At 40.8% G+C, this 25,065-nt stretch overlaps 1 protein-coding gene across 2 annotated transcripts in view; it reads right to left on the minus strand.

Annotated features, from left to right (window-relative positions):
- Window positions 1-25,065, minus strand: part of Cntnap5 (contactin associated protein family member 5) — a 902,127-nt gene that overhangs the window by 476,957 nt on the left and 400,105 nt on the right. For both annotated transcript variants that reach the window (XM_036201821.1, XM_036201822.1), the window contains exon 6: window positions 16,017-16,201. In XM_036201821.1, the coding sequence (XP_036057714.1) occupies window positions 16,017-16,201 (185 nt within the window). The remainder of the gene's footprint in view (window positions 1-16,016; window positions 16,202-25,065) is intronic.

A 25,065-nucleotide genomic window follows, 5' to 3' on the forward strand; every position in this document is an offset into this window, starting at 1 on the left:
ATTAATGAAACAAACAAACAAACAAACAAACAAAACGGGAGCCAGGTATTGGGGTGAACGCTGAAAGATGAGAGAAGCAGAACCAGGCACAGCGACCTCACCTCGCCAGTTCCTCAGCTGATCTTGTTTCCTCAGACTGGAAGACCCTGTGTCCTCATCCAAATGGATCTTAGCTGAACTGCTGCTAAAAGCCTAAGTTTATTAGGGTGCACAATATATTGGGAACCCCAACTCTTTATTGTAGACAGCTTTAAGAAAGCACTGACAAGTTAGTAGTCAGTTTCTTAGCTTTGGCTTTAAAATTGACACAGTCTAGCATTATTCTGAGGATTCTTAACTGTGGGATTGCTGGGATCAGATTGGCCTGTTGCTATATTTAAGAGAGATTGTTTTGGTTGTTTATTTGTGTGGGAGGGCCCACTGTTGGTAGTACTATACCTAAGAAGTAGGTCTTGGCATTGTAAGAAAGCTGGCTAAATGGAAGCCAGAGCCAAGTTCCTGTTCAAGTTCCAGATTGAGTTCCTGCCCTGACCCCCTCAATGATGGGTTGTGACCTGGAAGTGTAAGTCAAATGCACCCTTCCTGACCCGAGTTGCTTTGTCAGAGTGTTTTATCACGGCAGCAGAATGAATGTGGGAAGGACAGTCACCACAGTTACATTTATCCCTCAACAAAACTGACTTATCATTGCACTCCCTAGCATGCTCCTATGTTCACAGGGGAACAGACTGAATCCAGCTGAGAAGAGAAAATCAAAATTATACTGAGGGATGCTTGACCATGAACATACATTTCATACTTGATTTATATTTTTAGCTTTTTTATATTAGCAGAGAATATTTAAATTTATTTAGAAAAATATGAAAATTAAAACCTCCTGAAAGTGGATGGGGTCCCAGGGGACGAATGCCATTCATTTTTTGATTTTTCCATAGAGAATTTGATACTATATTGCTACTATGAATTGGATACTTAGTTCATTTTCAAGTAGTCAGGGTGGAAAACTCTGCTTCATGTATTGATAATTTTCTGTCAGATACAGCATTAATTTCTCTAAATATTTCCCAAGACCATATATGCTGCCTTAATAAAGAAATATGAGGGGTTGGAGATTTAGTTCAGTGGTAGAGTGCTTGCCTAGCAAGCACAAGGCCCTGGGTTCGATCCTTAGCTCAAAAAAATATGAATTCTGTATTAGTAATCACAATCTCAGGTCATTTATATTTTATTTTTATATGATTTATGAAGGATTTGATAGTAAAAGTTAAAATTTTGCTTGGAAGTATCTCTCTGGCCAAGTCACACTTGTGTATGATTTATGACAATAAATTATGGAAGCTACCATTTGCAAGAACTGAAATTGATTTCTGGTAAACTGTTCTACTGACTTGTTTAGGTAAATGTGACAGATGTTCAAGTTCCCACTTGGGGTTTTCTCCTTGACTCTGTGAACTGAGTTTCTCCGGAAAATGGCATAGCTGTGTCTGCCACTCTACAAGGCTGATTTTTAACTTCTTCTAGTGTGCGGAGTGGGACTCTTGCAGGTCTGGGCTCTCTTTAGTTGTCCCCCACCCCAGTAGCTGTAGCGATCCATTGTTCACTGGTGTCTGACCTAAGATCCTAGCGATCAGGTAAAACCCATTGGAATGTACAAACAGACTGCTAGCTTCTACCACCCAAAAGTTTAAGGATGTCATCAGAAAACATTCAAGGTCTACGGCAGGGATTTCTCACTTTCCTGTACCCGAATGTGTTTTAAAATTAGCTTGATATAAGACACTTTTATTTTAATTTTTACTATCAAAGGTGCTAATATTCCTATTCATGATGTTTTCTATAGCAATTTAATGAGTTTATCTTTGAAATATTATAAATTAAATTGTCTTTGAAGGCTTATCATATTCATTTTGTATGTGTATGTGTTTATGTATATGCACATGTGTGTACAGATGGACATGTATGTGCAGGCCAATATTCAACATTGTGTGGCTTCCTCAGTCTACCTTCACCTTACTTTTTGAGACACCTCACTGGACCTAGCACTTACTAATTTGGTGTGATTGGGTAGCCAAAGAGCTCCCAAGACCTTTCCATTTACATCTCCCTAGTGTTGGAGCACAAGCTTATGCCCCTGTGGCTAGCTGACTTTTCCCGCAAGATAGGGAGATGGAATTCAAGTGTGTTTGTTTGTGCAGCACACACTCTATCTGCTGAGGTACCTCTCCAGCATCCTCGATTCTGAGTAAGTCATTCAAGCATAGTAGATCAAAACACTTGTTGGCTTGGATCAAAAAGTATGATGAGCAATTTCCTTCTCACTCTGCGCCTGCCTTGTGCTTTTTGACAACTTTATCATCCGTTCACTTGCTTCTCCTCTTGAGCTGCACAGAGAGTCTTTCTTTGATCTTAGGCTCTGGTGAAACCAGGTAGAGCAAAAATTCTACTCACAACTAGCTTTGGAGAATATCCTCTCTCCCCAGGAATCTGATGGGATTTCTGGTGTCACAGACAGGCTGCAGCTGGAAAAATTGCAGGAAAAAGCCTTCTTTGATGTGAAATGCTTGCAAACCCTCCACTCTTTTCCTTTGGCCTCATCACCCCCTTTTGTCTCAGACCTGCCCTCTTTTTTTCTGATCTTTGGTCCTACTTTGATGACAACGAGTTCCTCTCTCTGTTACTAAATTTTTCTCTAGTTCAATTTAAATGCATATTCTTGTCTTTGCTCTGCCAGTCACTTTTGGGATGGACCATCTCCAACAATGGTTGTGAGCTATTTTCTTCTTTTTCAGTCTCCTCTGAAATGTAACGAAGCTGGGTGTCACTGAGCCACATAGAAATGTCATGGCCATCAGAAGGGACAGCGCTTCTTTGGAATGCAACCAGAGTTGATGAATTATGGAAATACAGTACGGACTCTTGCAAGCTGCCGTCTGACCTCCTCAGATGAACTATAAAAAGCACATATCCACAGACAATAAATAATAAAAGTGTAGAGAAATATTTTAGCATATTGATTTGAATCTAAATGTGTGAGTGTATGCACACACATGCGTGCATATAGGTGAGAAAGTTCAACTTTCAGTGTTGTTCTTCAGGCTCTGCCCACTATATTTTTTGAAACAACACTTCTCCTCAGGACTTGACTTTCACTAATAAGGCTAGGCTGCCTGGCAAGTGAGCACCAGAAATGCATCTTTATTTGTCTCCCCAGCACTGAGACAAGTGCTTGCCAGCACACCAAGCCTTCTTTCCACATCAGTGTGTTGGTTAGTTATTTACTTTAGTTTTTGTCCGCTTGACACAGACTGGGTCATCTAACAAGAGGGATCCCAAATTTAGAACATACCTCTATCAGATTGGCCTGTATGAAGCACTTGTGGGCATTTTCTTAATTAATGACTGGCTTGGGGGGGCCTAGCCCACTGTGCAAAGGGCCATCTTTGGGTTACAGAAGCATGCAGGCTGAGCATGCCATGGAAAACAAGACAGTAAGCTTGAGTTTCTGACTTTATTCCCTCAGTGATGGACTGTTAACCTAGAAGATGAGATGAAATAAACCTGTTCCTCCTCAATGGCTTTTGGTCATGGTATTTATCATAGCAATAGAAAGCAAATAGAACAGTGTTCTGAGGATGGAACTCAGGTCCTCATTTTGACAAGGCAAGTGCTTTTCCAGCTGAGCCATCTCTCCACCCACTGGGTCACTTGGAACTTCAGTAGAGACAGCCCAACCTCAGTGTCTGGAATTCAGTTTCTGTCATTAGAAATAAAGTCAGAAATCTCAATTTTCTGGTGAAATCTGTATCTATCTATCTATCTATCTATCTATTTATTTATTTATTTATTATTTTTTGCTTTTTGAGACAGGGTATCTTTATGTGGCTTTGTGCCTTTCCTGGAACTCTGTAGCCCAGGCTGGCCTTGAACTCACAGAGATCTGCCTTCATCTGCTTTCCAAGTGCCGGGATTAAAGGTGTACACCACCACAACGAGAAGAAATCTGTGTTTTTAAAGCAATGATTTGAATGCACATGTCTGTAACTTCCACTCTGCCTTCATGGAGCCTAACCCCTCAACTGTGAGCCCCAAATAAACTCATTTTTCTGTAAATTGCTCTGGTCATGGTGTCTTACCATAGCAATAGGAAGTAACTAATACAGACAGGGTCTCTCCTCTAACCTGGAGCTTGCAAATTGAGCAAGATTGGTAGACCAGTGAACCCCAGGGATCCAGCTACCTCTACCACCACAACACTGAGATTATAAATAGGTACCACAGCACCCAACAGTTTTGAAGTCAAATCCTCATGCTGAATGACAAGCACCTTACTGACAGAGCCATCTCCCCAGCTCAATCCTATTATTAAGGAAACTCGAAGTTCCATAGCCCCAGTCTTTATCAGGCTATCAGTTTACCCTAGCAGTTTGCCACACCATCCTGACAACAAACAGATCTGTGATCTTTGAAAGCCTGCTACAGCCCTTGAAGAGTAAAAACAGACTGTAAAGCAGAGGGTAACAGATGCTGCCAGTGGGTTCTTAGTACTACAAAGTGACCACTCCAGCTTTCCCACGGGCAGCACACTGTTCTGTGTGTGATAGGCTCTTGCATTTGAGGCTGGATCCAGACCATTATTTGTACTAACGTTGTTTCATCCGGACCAGAGGACAAGTAATGCCTGTAGCTCCTCCTGCTAAATGAGTAAATGGGGATCTTCCACAGACTCACAAAAGCCAGGGAAAGAATTAGTCAAGCTGGTCTAACATAAATTTTATGGGTTTTCTCTATATGTATCAATAACTAGGTTCTTTGGCCAACTGGTCAAATTGTATACATTTTATTCTTCTAGAAAACATCTGGGTGAAAATACACACTTCAATGTCTTCCATATGCTGAGACAGCAAGGGCTTCCACTGGGGGAAGGAATTCATCTCTGAATACACAGACCATATCCTGCTTCAAAGGAGCAGTGTTCATAGGCCAGGGCAGATGACTACAAATGTATTATTACTCTTTTCCACCATGACCTTCTCAACACGTCCAAGTTGCTTGACTTAAAAGTGTCATGCCACCATCAAAATCACCAGTTTCTGAGGATAAGAGGGAGCTGTCCACAGCACGAACAGACCTGGGAATGGTGCAGTGTGACTTTGAAGGTAATCTGTTCATGCCAGGAGAGTTGAGCACATCTTATTGAGTAAATCCTTTGCTTGATTTGCACCTCTTTAAATATTTAGATTACAGCATGTGGCTCTCCATTTGTATTCTTGCCCCAGGCTCTGTGTATGTCTGAGAGAGCCTGGCTAATTTTCTATTATTTTATTGATGACGATAGTAATCCAGCCAGTCTCCAAATGTCTTATTAACCACCCCAGCTAGAAGTGGAAGGCTAATTAAGCCATGCTATCAACATTCCAGCAGAAACTTGGATAAAACAAGAAAATACGTTATCAGTTGCTTCTGTGAATGCTAATAAAAACAAGGAATCCAGGCTTGGTGGCTGAGTGCTGTGATCTCACTTAGGGAGATCAGGAAGATCACATGCAGCTCTACCAAAGAGAGTCCGCCAAGCCAGTATTTAGAGAAGAAAAATAAAATTAAAATATATTAATGAGGTTGGGGATTTAGCTCAGTGGTAGAGCTCTTGCCTAGTAAGCGCAAGGCCCTGGGTTCAATCCTCAGCTCAATATATATATATGAAATATCTGGGACACACAAGTGGCAGAGGTGTTTGTTTGTTTTTTTGTTTTGTTTTTGTTTTTTGTTTTTTTCCTAACATGCATGAGGCCCTTGATTCAGCCTCCAGCACTGAATGAACCATAAAGGGGAGGAAGGATGGTCTTCCTTGGTGCAGTACCAATATTAAAAAATGTTCTGTCATATTTGAAACCATTTGTTTACTTTTAACATATATAAAAATGTGTCTTGCATATGCGCATTTTCGTGTGTGCCTGTGGGTCCCCATGCATGTGTGTGTGCCTTTGTATGGAGGCCCAAGCTCCATACTAGATGTTTTTCTCTTGCTTGCCTGGATTATTTATTTATTACACATTTATTTATTATTTAGATAGCTAGTTAGTGTATGGGAGATAAATACATGCCAAAGAACACACATGGAAGTCTGGAAACAACTGAGAGAGTTGGTTCTTGCCTTACGCCATGGGACTGAATGCAGGTCATCAGGCTTGGCAGCAAGTGCCTTTACCTACTGAGCCTGGTGCAATACCAGCCATCCAACTCATTTAAAAATAATTGGTAATAGACTCACTGAAACCTTGAGCTCCCTATTAAGCTAGAAAGCCTTTCAAGCAAGCCCTGTGGATCCTCCTGTCTCTGCCTTTCCAGTGCTGTGGGATTATATGTATTTATACAAGCCCTCTGAGGCAACCTTCTATGGCAATTTATAATTATAAAATTTGAGGAAATATATAATCAGCAGAATCAAAAATCACAATTTTAAATTAAAAATTATAATTAAATTAAAAATTAAAAGGAAAAGGAATGACATAAGAGAATATACATATTTCCCTGAAAGTGTTCAGACCCAGCTCTCTCATCCGTGTTCCTATGTCCCCCACGACAGGAACCATGTCTGGTGGTGAATCTCTGGACACCATGTGTCTGTGACTCTGTGGTTATGGGGACAGAGGGCTGAAGATGCTTTCCTCTCTCTATGTCCTGGAGCTTCCTATGAGACACATCATGGATTATAGTCCCTGCATGGTTTAAAATCTGTCATTTGAATATGAAACATCCTCAGAGGTGCATGTTTTCTAGGTGATTCTGCTGTTCACAAAAGTTCTGGAGACTTAAAGAGATGGAGCCTTGCTAGGGGAAGTATTTCACTTAAGGTGGGCTTTGAGGTTTTGTAGGCTGGACCTACTCCATTTGCTCCCAACTTCTATACCGATTCAGTGGCAGCCAGCCTCATGCTCCTGCTGATGTGCCTTGTCCCTAGAGCTGGATGGTGTCCCTCTGCAACTCTAACACAAAATACACCTTTTCTCTCTTGTCTCTTCAGTCAGTGTGTTTCAGCACAGCTACAGAAGAGAAATGAATGCTAGAATGCAAATGTTATATATCTTGAGGGCTTTTCTTCTTTCTTCCCTTATATTTCTTTTGCATCTTCTCATTTTCCAGTTTCTTACTTTATCTTCATGAGATTCCCTGTATTCTCTATGCAGTCCTTTTAGGCTACCCTTGCAACTTGTTTCCAAAGAAGAAAAACACCAATAGCAATTATACTTCACATTGTCTTGGAAACCATTTCCCTGGGGATCTGAGGTTATTTTAATCACAGATAAACAGTCCTGCAGTGTCCCACCAGCCCTTTAATCAAGTCTGTGTGAAGAGGGAAGTATTCAGCAGGTAGTGCCAAGCATAGCAAGGAAGGCAGCAAGGGCAGCATCTAAGCATGTGGAACTTATCACTTCCTTCCTATGGGGGCTGGGAGGTAGCTCAGCTGGCAGAGTGCTTGCCTAGCCCACATGAGGTCCTGCATTCCATTTTGAGAACTGTGAAATCTTGAATGGTGGAGCACACCTGTAATCCCAGCACTTGGAGGGTAAAGATGAGAAGATTGGAAAAATCAAGGCAGTCTTCAACCACATAGTGGGTTCAAGGCCAGCAGCTTTGGCTACCTGAGATACACTCTCAAAAAATGCAAAGAAAAGCTTACCAATAGAGGAGTAGGATTAGTGTTAGTTTAATACTATGCTAATTCACACAAAGAAATTAATTCATTTATTTAGGAAATATGGCCAGTATTATCAGAGAATTGCAATTTATAGAAACAAATTGAAAAGAATCAGAAAAATCTCAACCCTTATGATGAATTTAAATTCCATGGCATGTATTCAGTTAGTTGGTTACTTAGTTAATCAATCAGTTGGTTAGTTGATTAGAAGTTAGTTACATACATATCATCTACCCTATTTAAATAATAAATAAATGCATTAAATAAGTAAATAATCTAGGCAGAGAACATGACACAAACATCCAGTGTGGAGCTCTGGCCACCACATATATGTACACACACATGTTCGGAGACTCACATGTACACAGGAATATGCACGGACATGCGTGCACATACACACACATGTTTTAGAATATTATTTTATTTTAACTAGGCGAAGATGTGTTACATTTGTTTATGCTACAGAAACTATGTAAAGGTGTGTTAGTTTTGTTTATGCTGCATTTGTTTAATTATGTAAAGATGGGTTGCATTTTTTTCACCTTGCCTGCCTAAGTTATCTGGTTGGTCTAATAAAGAGCTGAATGGTGAATAGTTGGGCAGAGATAGGATCAGTGGGGCTGGCAGGGAGAGAATAAATAAGAGACATTTAGGCTCCAGAGAAAAAGAAAGAATGAGAGAAGAAGGAGAAAAGAACAAGGGACACACCAAGGGCAAGAAGCCAGGCAGACTATAGACAGACACAGAGAAGCAGTGAAAGGAAGTAAGGAAAAGCCCTGAGGCCAAAGGTAGATAAAGAGAAACAAGTTAATTTACATTAAAAGAGCTAGACAGAAATATGCCTAAGCTAGGCCAAGCATTTAAAACTAATAATAAATCTCTGTGTCATCATTGGGAAGCTGGTTGGTGGCCTAAAAGAAAAAATCTGACATATTTTTGATTGCAAGCCTAGCCTTTAACGGCTGAGCTATCCCTCCAGCCCAAAACCTGATATATGTGTGTGTGTGTGTATGTGTGTGTGTGTGTGTGTGTGTACATATATATATATATATGTGTGTGTGTGTGTGTGTGTGTGTATACATATACATATGTGTGTATACATATATGTGTGTGTGTGTGTGTGTGTGTACTTGATATAAATGCTGATTTTTATATATTGAGACAGAATCTCTCTCTATATAGCTGTAGCTATCCTGGAACTCACTATGTAGATTAGGCTGGCCTCAAACTCATAGAGATCTGTCTCCCTCTACCTATCAGAGCTGCTGTTAAAGGTATGCATCACCATGCCCAGCAAAAATGGAATTTTTAAAGAAAAACTGTGAACAAAAAGATATGAGAACAAGTAATTTTAGAAGTGCATGTAAGGACTATGTCATGAAGCATACATCTTTTCTTGTGGCCTCTGTTTCTTTTTCAAATGTGGCACACAATTTAAAGTTATTTAATGGTAGATACTAAAAATAAAATTTCTGGTCCTTTTAATCCTACTCTCGAATTCTGTCTTAACAACAACTGTAGTATCTTTCCAGCATCCTTGGTGTTTGATTTTCTTTTAAGTTTGTTTGCTTTTTTTTTAAACAGAGTTTCATGTATCCAAAGCTGGCCTCAAACTTGCTTCACAGCCAATGAAAACCATGAACTTCTCATCCTCCTGCCTCTACCTCCCAGGTGCTGGGATCCCAGATGCACTCCATCCAGCTACACAGCCAGCCATGGAGTCAGAGTGAAAGTGTGATACATAGAAGTAAGGAAGGGGAAAAGCCCCGAGGATAATTTAAAGTTAAGAAAAGCTGGCAAGGAACAAGCCAAGCTAAGGCTGGGCATTTATAATTAAAAACAAGCCTCTGTGTGTGATTTATTTAGCAGATGGGTGGCAGCCCCCCAAAGAATCAAAGAGTAACAAACAACCAACAACATATTCCCCTCCCACTGCCACCCTTCTTCAGAACAGTCTCCCTCCCATTTTCATATTTTGTGTTTGTTTGTGATCCACTGGATTTCATTGTTTTCCTGCATAAAATATGTGTTCATTTTCCTAGAAAGGATCTCAGGTAGCTCAGGCTGCACACAAACTTTACATAGCCCAGGGTGAACTCATCCTTCTGCCTATATTTCTCAAGAGCTGGGACTGAAGGTGTGCGTCCCCATCTCATATAAGAAATTTTAGATGTTTTTAAAGTTAAAAATGTAGGCATAAGTGTGTGTGTGCTCATGCATGTGTGCACATGTGCACGCGTTTGTGTGTGTGTTGCATACTTGTACATGAGTGTGGTCGCTCAGAAGACGGTATCAGATCCTCTGGAGCTGGAGTTACAGGCAGTTGGGAGTCACCTTGTGCAGGCTGGAACTCAGCATGGGTTCTCTGGAAGAACAGTATGCACTCTTAATAGATGAGCCATCTCTCAAGCTCTCCACATATGTGTTTTTAAATGTTCAGAGATTTTAGTTTAATCTATGTTTGGAGTTTTGTATGTTTCCTGTTTTGTTGTTGTTGTTTGGTTTTTGATCTTGTTCTTTTTTTAAATGCTATCTTAATTTAAGAATTTCATTTAAAAAATTCTCCAATGTGTATGCAATGTATAGGTATAATCCACATGTTTTTAAAACTGTTCCTGTGATTTAGGGTACTGATTAGATAATGATATAAAACAGGATCACTGAGACCCCTTGAATACAAAGGACTTCTTGCACTATAAGAACATCAGAGGACCAAAGTCCTAAAACTGCCTTTATAAACTGCTTCTCACTAAGGCTGGAGGGAAGGAGAAAGGCTGTCAGGTTATCCAGCGTTTGGAGCAGTTCTTGGTTTGTGATGTGCATTTGGAAGACATTCAAGGACTGTTCATCCTCTCCCTACTTATTACCTGTTTGACAGGATTTTGTAAGGCCTGATTTGGGCTGCATTTTGGACAGAATCAAACCAGACAGCTGCAAACATCTTATGATGGCAAATGCTATACTAGATAATTCACAAAATGTTAAAGAGTCCATAAAGTTGTCTTAGTTACCTTTTAATTGTTGTGATGTGATATCATGAGCAAAGGAAATTGTAGAAAAAAGGTTTACTCAGGCTCCCAGTTCTAGGGGGTTAGAGTTTATGATGATCATGGGGTGGAGCACAGCAGTAGTCAGGCAGGGATGGGACTACAGCAGTAGCTGAGAGCTTATATTTTGTTCTATAAGAAATAGTCAGGGAGAGAGTGAGCTAATTGGAAATGGGTTAGGCTTTTTGAAATCTCAAATCACTTCCTCCAACAAAGCAACATCTCCTAATCCTTCCCAAACAGTTCTATTAACTGGGGACCAAGTATGCAAATATGAGCCTATGGTGGCCCTTTTGATTCAAGCACAATATGGTCTAAAAGAAGGGCCAGTTGAACCACATTTTCAGGCCACTAGTGCTACACTTTGGTAAAGTTTATAAATGAAGATAGAGTTGCATAATATAATTAGCCCTGACATAAACTATAATAGAGGAGATCTGAAAACTATCCTGGTGTGCTCTGACAGTGGGTCTCAGGAAGTGATGTCAGCATCCTTCCAACTGTAGGAGTCCACATCTCATGTGGACACAGAACTCAGGGCAGAGCCTGGAGTGTGGTTTCTACTTATAGAATGCACTGTGATGGAGCCCATCCTCAGTGTGGATAGCAATGTTCAGCAGTGCTCCTCCTTACAGCTGCACTGGTTTTGTTTCTGAGTAGCTGAAATGTCCAATTCTTATCTTTAGGGTTTATTCCAGCTTGTGGGTGGGAAACAATTGAATAGAACATTGCTCTCCACCCAGAAGGTCCTTTCTTCTGACTGCTTCCTTTAAGATAAATCTTCAAGGCTAGAGACTTCTAACACATAACTCTTGTCTTCCAGTACAGCTCAATCCTCAATTTGTCTTCTTTTATGATGTCTAGAGCAACCTGTCTGCACATTCTGGCAAAAGTTTAAGGTTCCTGAAGTAGCATTTGCTCGAGAGAAGTATTTCCATGAGTTTTTCTCTTAAGGAGTGTTTTTCACAGGCAAGGCATACAGAAAGGAAGGGTTTCCAACTTCATAAACCAAGTGACATCAATGAGTTTCATTTCCCTAAAATCTAACGTTCATTTCCACATCATGCAGCTGTGATCTCATTGAGATCATACACTGGCAAAGAGGCAAAGAGACTGCAAGTCAATGGTGAGTTAGGAATAGCATAGATTTTAGAACAGTTAACTTGGACATTAAAGTATTTGGAAAGAATGGTGAGACTGAACAATGACTTTGTGGTTTTCTTATTGTCAATGTTCTTTTCAAGTTCATTAAAGACACTTCTGTGCTTTGGGATAAATCTAAGTTACTGTATTCTCTTTGTTTCTTCAATCAATTAAACAAGTTGACATAGGAAAGGGATGGGTACTCAAAGATTTTCAGTTTTCAGCAACTCAAAAATACCTGCCTGGTGTCTTGTCTTTTGAGTCAAAGTATATTAATGTGTCTTTTGAAGTCACTGAATGACATATATTATCTATAACATACTGAGCAGAAGTTTGGATCAAAGAAAAAGACCTAGCTTAAGGCTCATCCATATATAAGAAGTGAGTTAAGCAAGCCATGAGGGGCAAGCCAGTAAGAAGCACTCCTCCACAGTCTGCATCAGTCCCTGCCACCAGGTTCCTGCCTTTAGCTCTTATCCTGACTTCCTGGATGATGGACAGATACTTGGAAGTATAAGCTGAAATAAACTATTTCTTTTACAAAGTGGTCATGGTTTTTGGTTTTTTTGTTTTGTTTTGTTTTGTTTTGTTTTGTTTTTTATCACAGTGATAGCAACCCTGACTAGAAACACCTTACATGTTTCCTAACCTAGATAATCCCTCACAGGTGTGGCTGGAAGCTTGCTCCTGGATGATTATAGATCCTGTCAAGTTCACCATTAACAAAAGTTGACAATCACTCATACATTTGATTTACACACCTGCAAGCCAAGCTATGTGTAATTATGAGAGAGAGAGAGAGAGAGAGAGAGAGAGAGAGAGAGAGAGAGAGATCCAAGATAGTGGCTTTCAGACAGTAGAAGATATCAGAATTGCCTGCAAGATTTAAAAGCATAGACAGCTGATCCCTTTCCCAGAATTTATGACTCAGTAGGCCTGGATAAAGCATAAATGGGTCCTATTTGATATATTTTTAGGAGTTGCTGATTGGCCTGGCCCCTAAAACAAATAGAGTTGTTAGCTACCCTGCAAAGAGTTGTTCAATATTCTTTTTTCATCATAATTTAAATTCTTTATAAAGGCCTATATATTCTCTATCAGCTAGTTTTTAACTTACTCTTTTTATTTAAAAAAGTTATATGTATTTGTGGGAGTGGATATATGCCTATGAGTCAAATATCCCAAGAGGAAGATGTCAGATCCCCTGGAGCAGGAGACATGGGAATCTGTGTTTCACCTCATATGCATGTTGGGAACTAAACTCATGTCCTCTGCAAGAGCATTATGTGCTCTTAATCACTGAGCCTTTTCTTCAGTCTCTGGCTTTGCTTTAAACCTTGCTGTCCTTAGTGAGGGACATACACACACACACACACACACACACACACACACACACACACACACACACACCAAGTATTTACAAGTACAATTGCATGTGTGTGTCAAATTCATAATCTCATTCTAAAGAATAAATTGCATACAATTTAATAAAGATGAACAATGTGTTTATCTTTGTTATATTCTACCATAATGAGCTGATGCTTTTTTTTTTTTTTTTTGACTTTTTTTGGTATTTTGAGACAGGGTATCTCTTTGTAGTTTTGGTACCTGTCCTGGATCTCACTCTGTAGACCAGGCTGGCCTTGAATTCACAAAGATCCACCTACCTCTGCTTCCTGAATGCTGGGATTAAAGCCGTGTACCACCACCAGCCTGGCTAGTGAACTGATTCTTACAGGAAGCTTTTGATCCTTTAAGATATATTTTTCTAAATCTTTATCTGTAATAAAAATCTCTGTCATCTTCCTTCCTTCCTTCCTTCCTTCCTTCCTTCCTTCCTTCCTTCCTTCCTTCCTTCTTTCCTTCCTTTTCTGTCTTTTATGAGCTTTCAAGAATGCAAAAAAAAATTAGTCTTGTCTGTCTGGTGGGACATGCCTGTATGTCACATTTTCAGTAGGCTGAAGCAGGTAATTTAATGAAATCTCTTTTTGAACTTTAAAAACTGGGGGCTGTGAGTTCAGCTTTGTTGGTAAAGTTCCCACATTAGCACCCCATGGAGGAGATTGTGGGGGTGCAGATCTACGATCCCAGTTCTCAAGAAGTAAAGGCAGAGTGATTAGTAGTTTGAGAAAGTTCAAGGCCAGTCTAGGCTACATGAGATCCTCTCTTAAAGTAATATAATGGTTTTAATTGAATTTAATTTAAAAACTAAAAACAAAAGGACTGTAGATACAGCTTACTGGTAACATGCTTCCTAGCATGTGACTATCTCTACTTTCAATCCCAAGTAACACACATACACACATCCCACCCCAAATTTAATCTTCAACGATTAAGCCATAGAAAAATGCCCTTTCAATAAGACATAAGGTTTGTTGACTCCCAGTCCAGGCCGTCTATAAACAATGAATCAAACTTGTACTTGCCACGTTTGTCAACATGTTTGGTATAAGACCTTCCCCAGAGACAGCAGTTACAAAAGTTCTGGTGTACAAGGAGATAAATGAAGGGTAATTACAAAGCAAAATAATTAGAAATTAAAAAATGTATATCCTCAAAAATATTTCATTTAATTTAATCCCCAACTCATTTAATCACGTTTATGCAGTCTATGTTTTAATTATGGACAGTGTCTATCAGGCAGCTTTCAAAACTCCTGAAAAATCTGACCTTTGGCCCTTTTGGACTAAACTGACTTCTACACATCACTGCTGTTGTTCTAAACTCTGCCACTGTGTTAATCCACATTCCCACTTTGGAACCTGCTGCACACATCTTACCTTCTGATCCAGCTAACTGGATCCTTCAATGAAGACCCAACAGGATCTCCCGCTGACAGACCTGAGCTTCTCTCTGTGAGCAAAAAGCCCTCATCCTCCCACCCCTGCCCAGAGGACCCCATCCTTCTCTCTTCTGTCCCCTAGTCACTGTGCTCTGAGGTACTTGGACTGTCAGACTAGAAGATCTGCGGCCTTCTTTAGTTTGATGCATCCCATGAATCTCTTCCATCAGAGCTCTGGATTCGGTCCCTGGTACCACAAAGATGGGAAAAACAGTTCCAGCCTATTAGTTAAAAGTTCAAATGGGAATGAATGTGAAAGGCCAGGGACCCTCTGAGAACATGGGTTTTAAGACTCCTGGTAAATTTTTAAAAATTAGACTTCTATTATGTGGTTCTGGGAAACTGAACTCAAATTATCAGACTTGGCAGCAAATCCCTTTACTGGTTGACCCATCTTTGGAGTTCACACCTGAGATTTTGTTAACATTTTCTGTTTCTTTTAATACCCCAACTAATTAAAGATTTTGTTAAAGAATTAATGGTTATATATAGTCAAGAGACAGTAACACTGGGAGGCTACAAGTACCTATATGCCCACAAGTGCATACACACACACACACACATGCACACACACACACATGCACACACGCGCACACACATATATACACATACTTAAAGACACATTTTGATGGTTAGCATTGAAGATCCACTTGATAAAATTAAGAATCACCAGGGAAGAGAGTCCCATGAGTCATTTGTAGACTGGCCTGCAGCATGTCTGTAGGAGAGTGTCTTGGTTGTTAATTGAGGAGGGGTTACCCACTCTGAATGTAGTCTACACCATCACATGTGGGGGCCCTGAACTGTGTAGTGGAAAAGAAAGCTACTTGAGAACCAGAAGGCTAGAAAACTGCGTTTATTCTCTTTGCTCTTGGCTGTAGCTACAATGTGACTACTTGAGTTCTTGCCTTGACTTCTCTGAAATGATGGATGGAAATCAGGAATCATAAGCTACATAAGCCTCTTGTTGCCAGATTTCTTTTTTTATTTTACACAGCAACAGAAATTAAACTAGGCCACACACACACACACACACACACACACACACACACACACACACACAGGCACACATGCCTAGTCACATGCATGCATATGTACATAAAGAAAGTAAGAAAGTATTGATTTTACTTCACACAGATGATACCTCATCAGCAACACAGCTTGGCAAAGGCATTTCCAGACCCTTACTGTGCAGCTCTTCCTTGGTGACTCTGCCCTTGTAGTCTAGCTCAAAGGCTCTATTTACAGACAACCCAGTCCTGGGAACCTGCAGGGAGAACCAACTCACCTCATAGTCGATATCCAGGACATCGGTCTCACCCTTGGTCCGGAAGTGCTGCGTGTTGGTGTCCACAGTAAAGTTCGCCTGCTTGCCCACACGCTCCAGGAGAACCGAGTGCCAGTGCTGGTCATCAAGAAGGCTACCCAGCACGGCAGAGGGCGCGATGCTGCTGAGTCGGGCTTTGCTGTCATCTGCAGGGGGAGGAAGGCAGGATGGATTCTTAGCCCAGGCAGCTTTGAATCCTGCCCATCAACAGCAATGAGAACCAGGTACCTGAGACTTCTTCAAACAAACCCAATGTGAACTGTTCCTCTGCAGTGCAGACCACCGGGCCTCTGCAGGGGCCACGCTTTCCCCTTAGATTCCAGAACCCAGATTTATATCAAATGATATACACCTCCACTCCCCTCCCCCCAAGATATGTAATGTTTCTGGGACACCAGCCATTGCTTGGCGACAGGAATGCTTATCTGCTTATCGTATTAGCCACGGGAATAAAATTTAAAAGAATTTTCCACGTTTAGAAAAAACATAACTAAATTTATAGACACACTTTTTTTAGTATCATGAATGAAGAAAGCAGATTTTGAAAGAGCTGGGAGGAAGCCAGTGATCACACAGAGTATGTCTGTGCACACAGGAGCAGAGAAAGACAGAACCATTCCAGGTTCTGTTTGAACAGGGTCCTTCCACCAAAAGGGTTCTGGCTGCCACCACCACACAGAATTTGTCTCGACTTTAAGGGAAGCTATCATTACTGACACATAATTTTTTAATTTTTCATAAATTTCACATATGTGAGTGTGCATGCCCAAGTGCTCATGCATGCTTTCATGTGTATACAGTTGGTTCTCTCTTCTATCATGTGTGTCCCCTACTGTAACTCTGGCCATGAGGCTTGGCAGCATGCACCTTTATACACTGAGACATCATTTGGGCCCCTGAAACAAAATTTTATTTTGAGAGAATAGTTTCTGTTCCCACCCCCTCAGAATATGATAGCTAAGTGTATCTCTTCTCTTTCTTGCACTGTGCCATCCTTGGCCCCACCTGTACTCCCCTGTGCTCAGGTGACATTCAGGGGTCAGGGACAGCTAATTTCCCCGTGGGCTGCTCACTCCTACCTCTGGTATGGCCTAATGGTGCTGTTTGTCTCACTGAGTAAGGATGTCTGGCTTCCTACTGAAGTCAGAATGGGGATTCCCCACTCAGCATACTTGAAAAGCAGGGCTGTTGAATTAATGTCTGATTCTGTTTTGTTGATTTACTATTTCTTTATACCATAAGCCTTGAATTCTCACCATGGTCAGACTATGCTAATGCATTAATAAATACCTCCTTCTCTTCCTCCTGCCCTTCCTCCGAAAGACACTGTGATCAAGCGTATTAGTCATGGTCATGTAGAAAGAAGATGTGGAGGCGGGTAGACTCTTTCTTCTGAGACAGCCAGTGTTGGTGTGTCCCAGCAATAGCAGTGAGGACTTATGAATACACAAACACAGACCAAAGGGAAGTACACAGGAAGAGGGAATGTCCGCCCAGCTTGAAGGAACTGGTGCCCAGACTCAGGGGTGGCAGAGACAGTGGAAAGGTCCCTCAGCAGAGGACAACCAGCTGAAAGAACTGGCTGGACCCTCCAGGACCCTGTGTATGAGGCTGCTGCATTCAGATTAACACTGAAAACAGCCACGTATGACTTGACATTTGCTGCCAATTTAGCTCCTAAAAGTTGTGCCAACTTAAACTCCAGTTACAATTTATGAGTGTCTGATATTATTATATTTCTGAGTAATTTTAATACATATTTCTTTAAATGTGTGTGTGTGTGTGTGTGTGTGTGTGTGTGTGTGTGTGTGTGTATGCCACAATGTACCTTTAGAGGTCAAAGTCAGCCTTCAGTGTCAGCCTTCACCTTTCATCTTGGTGCAGCCAGGGTCTCTTGTTTGCCCTTGACTATCCCTGACTAACCAGCCCATGGGATTCTGGAGAGTCTCTTACCCTCATCTCCCACCCTGCATTGAAAGCCGAGGTTCTAGAGAGTCTGCCTTTACGCAGACACTGGGGATGCAAACTCAGATTCTCACACCCAGGTGGCAAACGCTTTACAAATTGCACTACCTCCCTCAGCCAATTAATATGTATTTCTCTTAGCAGGGATAGGAATGAAAAATCTCTTCATTTTTATTTCCTTTTTTGTGAGCCATATTCTCTGACCGTTATCCATTTGTTTTTCCAGCAATTTGCATTTAGTCTATTTTCTGTAATATACGTTTTAAGGGCACCTCTCTGTTCTATGACTTTTTTTGTATGTTACTTTTTCTGTTTTACTTTAACACTGAAAATATTTTTCTGTTGAAAATTTATTATTTGAGGACTGGGGAGATGCTCAGCAGTCTAAGCACTTGTTTTCAGGCTCAGGGATCAGAATTCAGATCTCCCACCCTAGTGAATGCCTTGCGGGTGTGCTGGCCCAGTGTAATTACAGTTCTCAGGGGTAGAGACTGAGGATTCTTGTGCAAACTGATGTAAGCTCACCATCTTACTGAGCTCTGCATCTGACTGAAAGACCCTCCTTCGATGCAAGGTGAGTGGCTGGGGTGGTCTGGGCTGTGTGGTATCACCCACTCTGTGCCAGGCCAACTGAGTATGGAAACCCAGTGGGAGTTCTGTGCCTCTGCAGCTGTCCGTTTGCACTCACAATGGACACCGTGACCACCACCATGGAGAGGCTGAGATAAGTAAAGGGGAAGAACAGTCCAAGATGATGCCCAACATCACCTGTGGGCCTCCACATGCAGGAACTCAGGTGCACCTGCACCCATATGTATGTGTTCCCACACACATGCAAGAGTAACACCCCAGATTTACACATCTCTACCATGCTCACATCTGAAAAATAGAAAAGAGGAAAGAAAGAAGCACAATCATTTCTCTTTAACAGTCAATCCCTGCTTTGAGATCACAGAGAAGATCTCCACGCGTGTTTCACCATTCATTCACTTTGAACTTAGAAACCTGGTTCTTGCATTCTGTGGGAAGGAAGGCAGTTGGTGCTCTCTGAACCCCACCCGTGTGCTGCCTCAGATGAACTTCTTAAGCAAACTTGGTCACTGAGGCTCAGACACAGCAAGCTGTGCTGGGAAGCTGAAGTCGGGACAGTAGACAGGGATCTTTAAGTCCTGGCCCTTTAAGCTAGTCATCTACATTCTTGAAATGCATTCTATGGCAATAAATTAATATGTGGATGAAAAAAAACTAATGATTTAGAAATTGGAGATAATGTTCAGTAGTTTGGAGAGAGATTAAAAATACATGTAAAATCAACAAAAGGTTATTGGAGAGCTGTTGAAGTAGCATTTAGGAAGTTCTCATAGCATTTTTAAATATTTATGAGTGCAAACGACAGTGTTAGATAAAATTAAAAGTGACAGCTAACAAATATAACTACTTAAAATTCTTAATTTATGATATATAGAAGTAGGATAGAAATGTGTAAATGCATAACTAAATATAACTAATACAAAAACAGTAAAAACTCTTAGTACGAAAATTTGCCACACTCAAACAATTTTTCTTTTCTTCGATGTTTTACAGTTAGAATAAGTATTTGAATATCTAGAAAGAACACTATTAAATTATATTATTAATCCTATGTGAATTACTGAATGACACCTTAATTACAAGGAATTTCATATGTGAGTATTTTGGTGGCTGCAGGATGAATTCAGAGTCTTGAACATGTTGACCAGGTTCTTAATATCATCTACCACGGAGTTATGCCCATACTCAAATGTTCAGTTTTTATTACATGTATTTACTGATTTATGGGGATAGTGTGAATATGTGCATGCAGTGGCTGTGCATGTGTAGACCAGAGAAAAAGTTGTGGGAGCTGGTTTTCTCCTGCTACCTCCTGGGTCCAGGGTTTGAATTCAGGTTGTTAGCCTCAGCAGCAAGTATCATCACTCACTAAGCCATCTTACCAGCACACATGTCTTAAGTGGTTCCAAAAGCAAAGATAGTAAAGAAATCCATCTGTTCCTTCTTTGGTTATTTTTTTCACTAAAACTCAGTTTTCCTACATTAAGGCAAATAAAAATGTGCCTGATAAAATAAATGCAGAAAAATTTCTGTTATTTGAGGATTTGTAGCTTGGAATTGTATTGATGAAGAGAGAACAATCATCTAATGAAACCTCCCTAGAAATCTAGACTGTTGTTATAGAAACCACAGAAAACACAATTCTCAGTGCACTATCATAGTCTTTATCTCAGGACACCTGTTTCCAGTTTTATCTAAGTTGCATTTGATGTTCAATTATCCCATTGTAACAGATTTTCAATTTATTAAGACAAGATTAAAAAATCCTCGTGAACAGCTGAGAAGAATACAAGTGAAATAATGAGGAAGAAGTTGGCTTTGGGGCCAAAAAAATAAAGAATTTTTTTCTAATTAAAGGGAATATTTTTTTTCTATTTAGTTTCAAGATGATGTAAGTACCCCCTAAGCCTTATTGTAGTGAATATGGGGAATGAGTGTACTTTTAAAAGGTTTATTACTTTTAGGATTTTTAAATTTTTATTTGCATGCATGAATATTTTGCTCACATCTGTGTTTGTGAAGCATGTTCATGCCTGAAAAGGTTAGAGGAGGCCACAGAGTTCCTTGGAACTGAAATTATGGACCAAGGGTTGGGAACTGCTATGTGGGTCCTGAACACTGAACCCAGGTAGTCTATAACAGCAAATGTACTTTTACCTCTCCAGTCATCTCTCCAGCAGCCCCTTAAAGATTTATTTTTTAGCATTTGTGTGTGAGCGTGTGTGTTTCTGTATCTGCAAATATATATGTGTAGTTGAGTGCAGGTGCCCATGGAGGCCACAACAACATCCCCTATTGTAGTATGAATCTTAAAGAGTTCTTATTAATGAAATCAAACCTGAGGCCAGTTATTGGGGTAAATGCTGGAAGGTCAGAGAGACAGAACAAGCCACAGCTAACTCATCTCTCCAGTTCCTCAGCTGGCCTTGTTTCCTCCAACTGCAAGCTTCTGTGTCCTCATCCAGAATGGATCTCAGCTGAACTGTGCTGCTCCAAAGCCTAAAAGCTTAACCAGCCAAATGCTTAACTAACTTAGTTCCTGGTCCTCAGGCCTTATATACCTTTCTGCTTTCTGCTATCACTCCCTGGGATTAAAGGCTGGATTTCTTGGATCAAAGACTGTGTCACCATGCCTAGCTGTTTCTAAAGTGGTCTTGAACTCAGTGATCCAGTTAGCTCTGCCTCCCAAGTGCTGGGATTAAAGGTATGCACCACCACCGTCGAGCTTCTGCTATAGCTTGCTCTGACCCATTTTCTAGCCACTATTTGTGGCTGTGTATCTAGTGGCTGTCTGTTCTTTGACCCCAGATAAGTTTATTAGGGTGCACAATATTGTGGGAAACACAATACTATGACACCCTATCTTCTGCAGCCAGAGTTACAGGCAGTCTGTGAGTGTGTGTGTGTGTGTGTGTGTGTGTGTGTACAGGCTCACAAGTGCCTATAACTCTGGGTTGAGAAGACTGTCCATGTGGGTACTGAGAACTGCATGTCCATCCTCTACTCTCTTAACCACTGAGTCATCTCCCCAACCTCAATGTTTACATTTTTTAGCTTCATCTTTATTTTCATTTCTTCCCCTTATCCTCAGAAGGGTAGTATGGGATGGCTGGGCAGAGAGTTCCAGGAATCTATCTCTTTCTGCCTCCCCAGTCCTGGCCACACAAGTTTATGCTACCATACCCTGTCTTTTTGGGTCCTGTAGGACATACTCAGCTCCTCATTCTTGAGCAGCAAGCACTTTACCAAAGACCCATCTCTCCAATCTTGTCAAATTTCTTACATAGATAATACTATTTATATCATGTGGTATACTTAAAATTTTATTTAGGTGCGCGCATGCGCGCACGTGTGTGTTTGTGTGTGTGTGTGTGTGTGTGTGTGTGTGTGTGTGTGTACCTATGAAGGCTAGAAAAGGGCATTGAATCTCCTCGAGATAGAGTTACAGGCAGCCCTAAGCTGTCTGACATGGATCCTAGGAACCAAACATCAGTCCTCTGCAAGAGCAGGAAGTATTCTTAACCACTGGGCTATCTCTCCAAATTCCTCCATACATTGTTTAAAAAAAGAAGTTAGTTTCAAAGAAGGTGTGTGACTTACACAAGGACACAGAGAACTAGTTATCACTTAGCTCTACCTGACCTAAAGCTAAAATTCTCTCCATTCTTCCTGCTGGCAAAAGGATGATATTCCCATTCTTCCCCATCTCTGTGTTCCACCAATGCATTTGGTTCTACTGGTCTGTTGTTTGTGAGCAGTGTTTCAGAGCAGGAGTGGCAGGCTTCCGAGAACAACTGGATGAATGGCAGAGCAGAGAGCTGTGCTGAAGGAAAATGGTGAGATACAGCGGCAGAAGGACATTACATAGAATGCCAAGGCAAATTATAGCTTCATAGGTTAGCCAGGACCAGAAAAGCATGACTCCATAGCAGTTGTTTATTACAGGCAGGACTCACAAGTGCTCTCCTAAGGATGCAAGTGAGAACACTAAAAACAAGGGAAGTGATTCCAGCAGGCTTGATCCCACCCCCATACCAGCTGCCCTCTCAAAAAGACAGGCCAAATCTCTGGGTATCACTAAAGCAACGAAATACAAATCTTCGTCTTAGGAAATCCAGTGTGGGTTGCTCCATCCTTGCTTCTTATTGGTGCCCAACTCCTGTGAATTTGCTGCCATATAAAGATGTTCTTATAGTGAGTTTATGTGAGACAGTTTAGATAGTGCATGGGTGCTATGTTTTAATTAACATTACAAAGCTTGGAGATAAGTAGAAATACTTTTCAACAAGTAAAACTTTTAGACCAATAGTGGTAATCCCACTGCTTAGTTGCTGGTAGGTGACAATTAATATTTATGGACAGTTTTACAGGATCTAGAATCACCTAGTAGACAAGCCTCTGGGCATGTCTGTGAGGGACTTTCTAGACTGGGTTGACATTCGAAGACCCATCTTAAATGTGGACAGCAACTTTTCATGGACTTGACACCAGGAGAGAATGGGGAGGAGAAAGTTTGCTGAGCACAGCATTCATCTCTCTCTGCTTCCTGACTGCAGATGCAAAGGGACCAGTGGCCATAGGCTCCTGCTGATATGTCTAGCCCCCCATGATGGACTGTGCCCTTGAGTTATGAGATGAATAAATCCTTTCTTTCCTCAGTTTTGTTGTGTGTTTGGCACAGAAACAGGTAATGGATACATAGTTCAACATATAATTATTTCATATGTTGCAGAATGTATGAAGTCAGCCTGGGATTCATGAGACTTTGTCTCCCCCCAAAAATAAAAGAAAACGAAAAAGAAATACTGTATAGGACTGTCATGTGACAGAAACAAAATAAACATATGCATATATATATTTAAGTGCCTAGATTTAGACTCTCAAAAAGTAGAAAATTGGAAAGAAATGCCTTTCAGAAGACTTGATAATTACTCTCTAAATACTTGTTAGTTGGCTTAATTCAAAGGAGCTATGAAATGAATGATCACTGGTCTCTTCAGAGTTTGAGAAACTCACCATTGTCACAATAAATTGTCATACAGTTCATGGCTTTAGCTTCTGAACCCTGCACCTAGCCCCCAAAGGACACCCAACTATGCTAAGTTTCTATGATAAGATTGTCACTGTTCTACATCTGTATGTGCTAGAATCACACAACATTCTGCTTCAGTTCAAAGACATTATACTCTTGTAAGGATGAGTAACCTACATGCTCTGTTGATGTCCTCTTCAGTACTTAACAACAGATCCCCAGCCACATAACTCTTCGGCTCTTTGATTGTCCACCTGCCTGCATGGTTCTTACCTTTGTATTTCTACAGAGGGCAGAGTGCCATGGGCAATTGAAATGAAATCCTTGAATGCTGGGACAGGAGCCACTCTACCCCCATGGACTGAAGAGTAAAATCTCATGCCTACTTCGTGATTCTAAAGAAAGCCTGTGCTCTACCCTTGAAAAGTAGGACAATGAACAACAGTGTGTTATATATGTCTCCAGTTTACCCCTTTTCTTTATTTTCATTATTTATTTATTTATTTATTTATTTATTTATTTATTTATTTATTTGTGTGTGTGTGTGTGTGTGTGTGTGTGTGTGTGTGTGTGTGTGTGCAAGAGGTCAATCTCCAGTGCTGTTCTTCAATTACTCACCACCTTATTGTTTTGGAGTTCTTGTCTGTTTGTATGAAGCAAGGTCTCCCACTGGCTTAGAATTCACCAAGTAGGCTATGCAGATATCTAGTGATCCCAGGGGACCCATGTGTCTCTGCTTCCCAAATACTAGGATTATAAGCATACACTACTAGGTCTGGTTTTTTATGTGGGTTCTGGAGATTGAACTCAGGTTCTTATACTTGCATGACAAAAAAGTTAGCAACAGAGTGGTCTCCCCAGTCCACTCTTAATATTTCATCTTCTGTGTTAGGCATCAACTTTATGAAATAATCTTGGAAATCTATAGGTTCCTCCTACTTCTTTCCCTTATATCCACCATGAAGGCCAAGAGGATGCTTGGAGTTGTCACTGAAGAAGGACCAGAATAAAGAACTACATTGTTTGCTGTTGGAAGTGAGGCTGCCCAGTGGAGAGTCTCATGTTCTTCTCCTGATGACTAAAATACAGCTTGCTTCTATGTCACCTGTGTACCTTGAGCTTGTTCCCAGTATTGAACTATATTTATCCTTCTTGCCTACTTGATAGTAAATATTAATAACAATGTACTTCCTCTCCTTTATACGAATAAATATTAAGTAAGAAACAGGAAGGGATTCTCAGACAAAGCAGCCTGTTTAGGGTCCAGAAGGATGGCTCAGCAGGTTAAGAGCATATGCCATTGAGCCTGATGACTTGAGTTGGATTCCAGAGATCCTCTTGGAAAATAGAGAGACCCAACTCCTTCTACTTGTTCCCTGACCTTTCCACTGTGCCGTGGCACACTGTATAACCACATACAAA

Source organism: Onychomys torridus, chromosome 11, assembly GCF_903995425.1.
Source record: "Onychomys torridus chromosome 11, mOncTor1.1, whole genome shotgun sequence".
Lineage (NCBI taxonomy): Eukaryota > Metazoa > Chordata > Mammalia > Rodentia > Cricetidae > Onychomys > Onychomys torridus.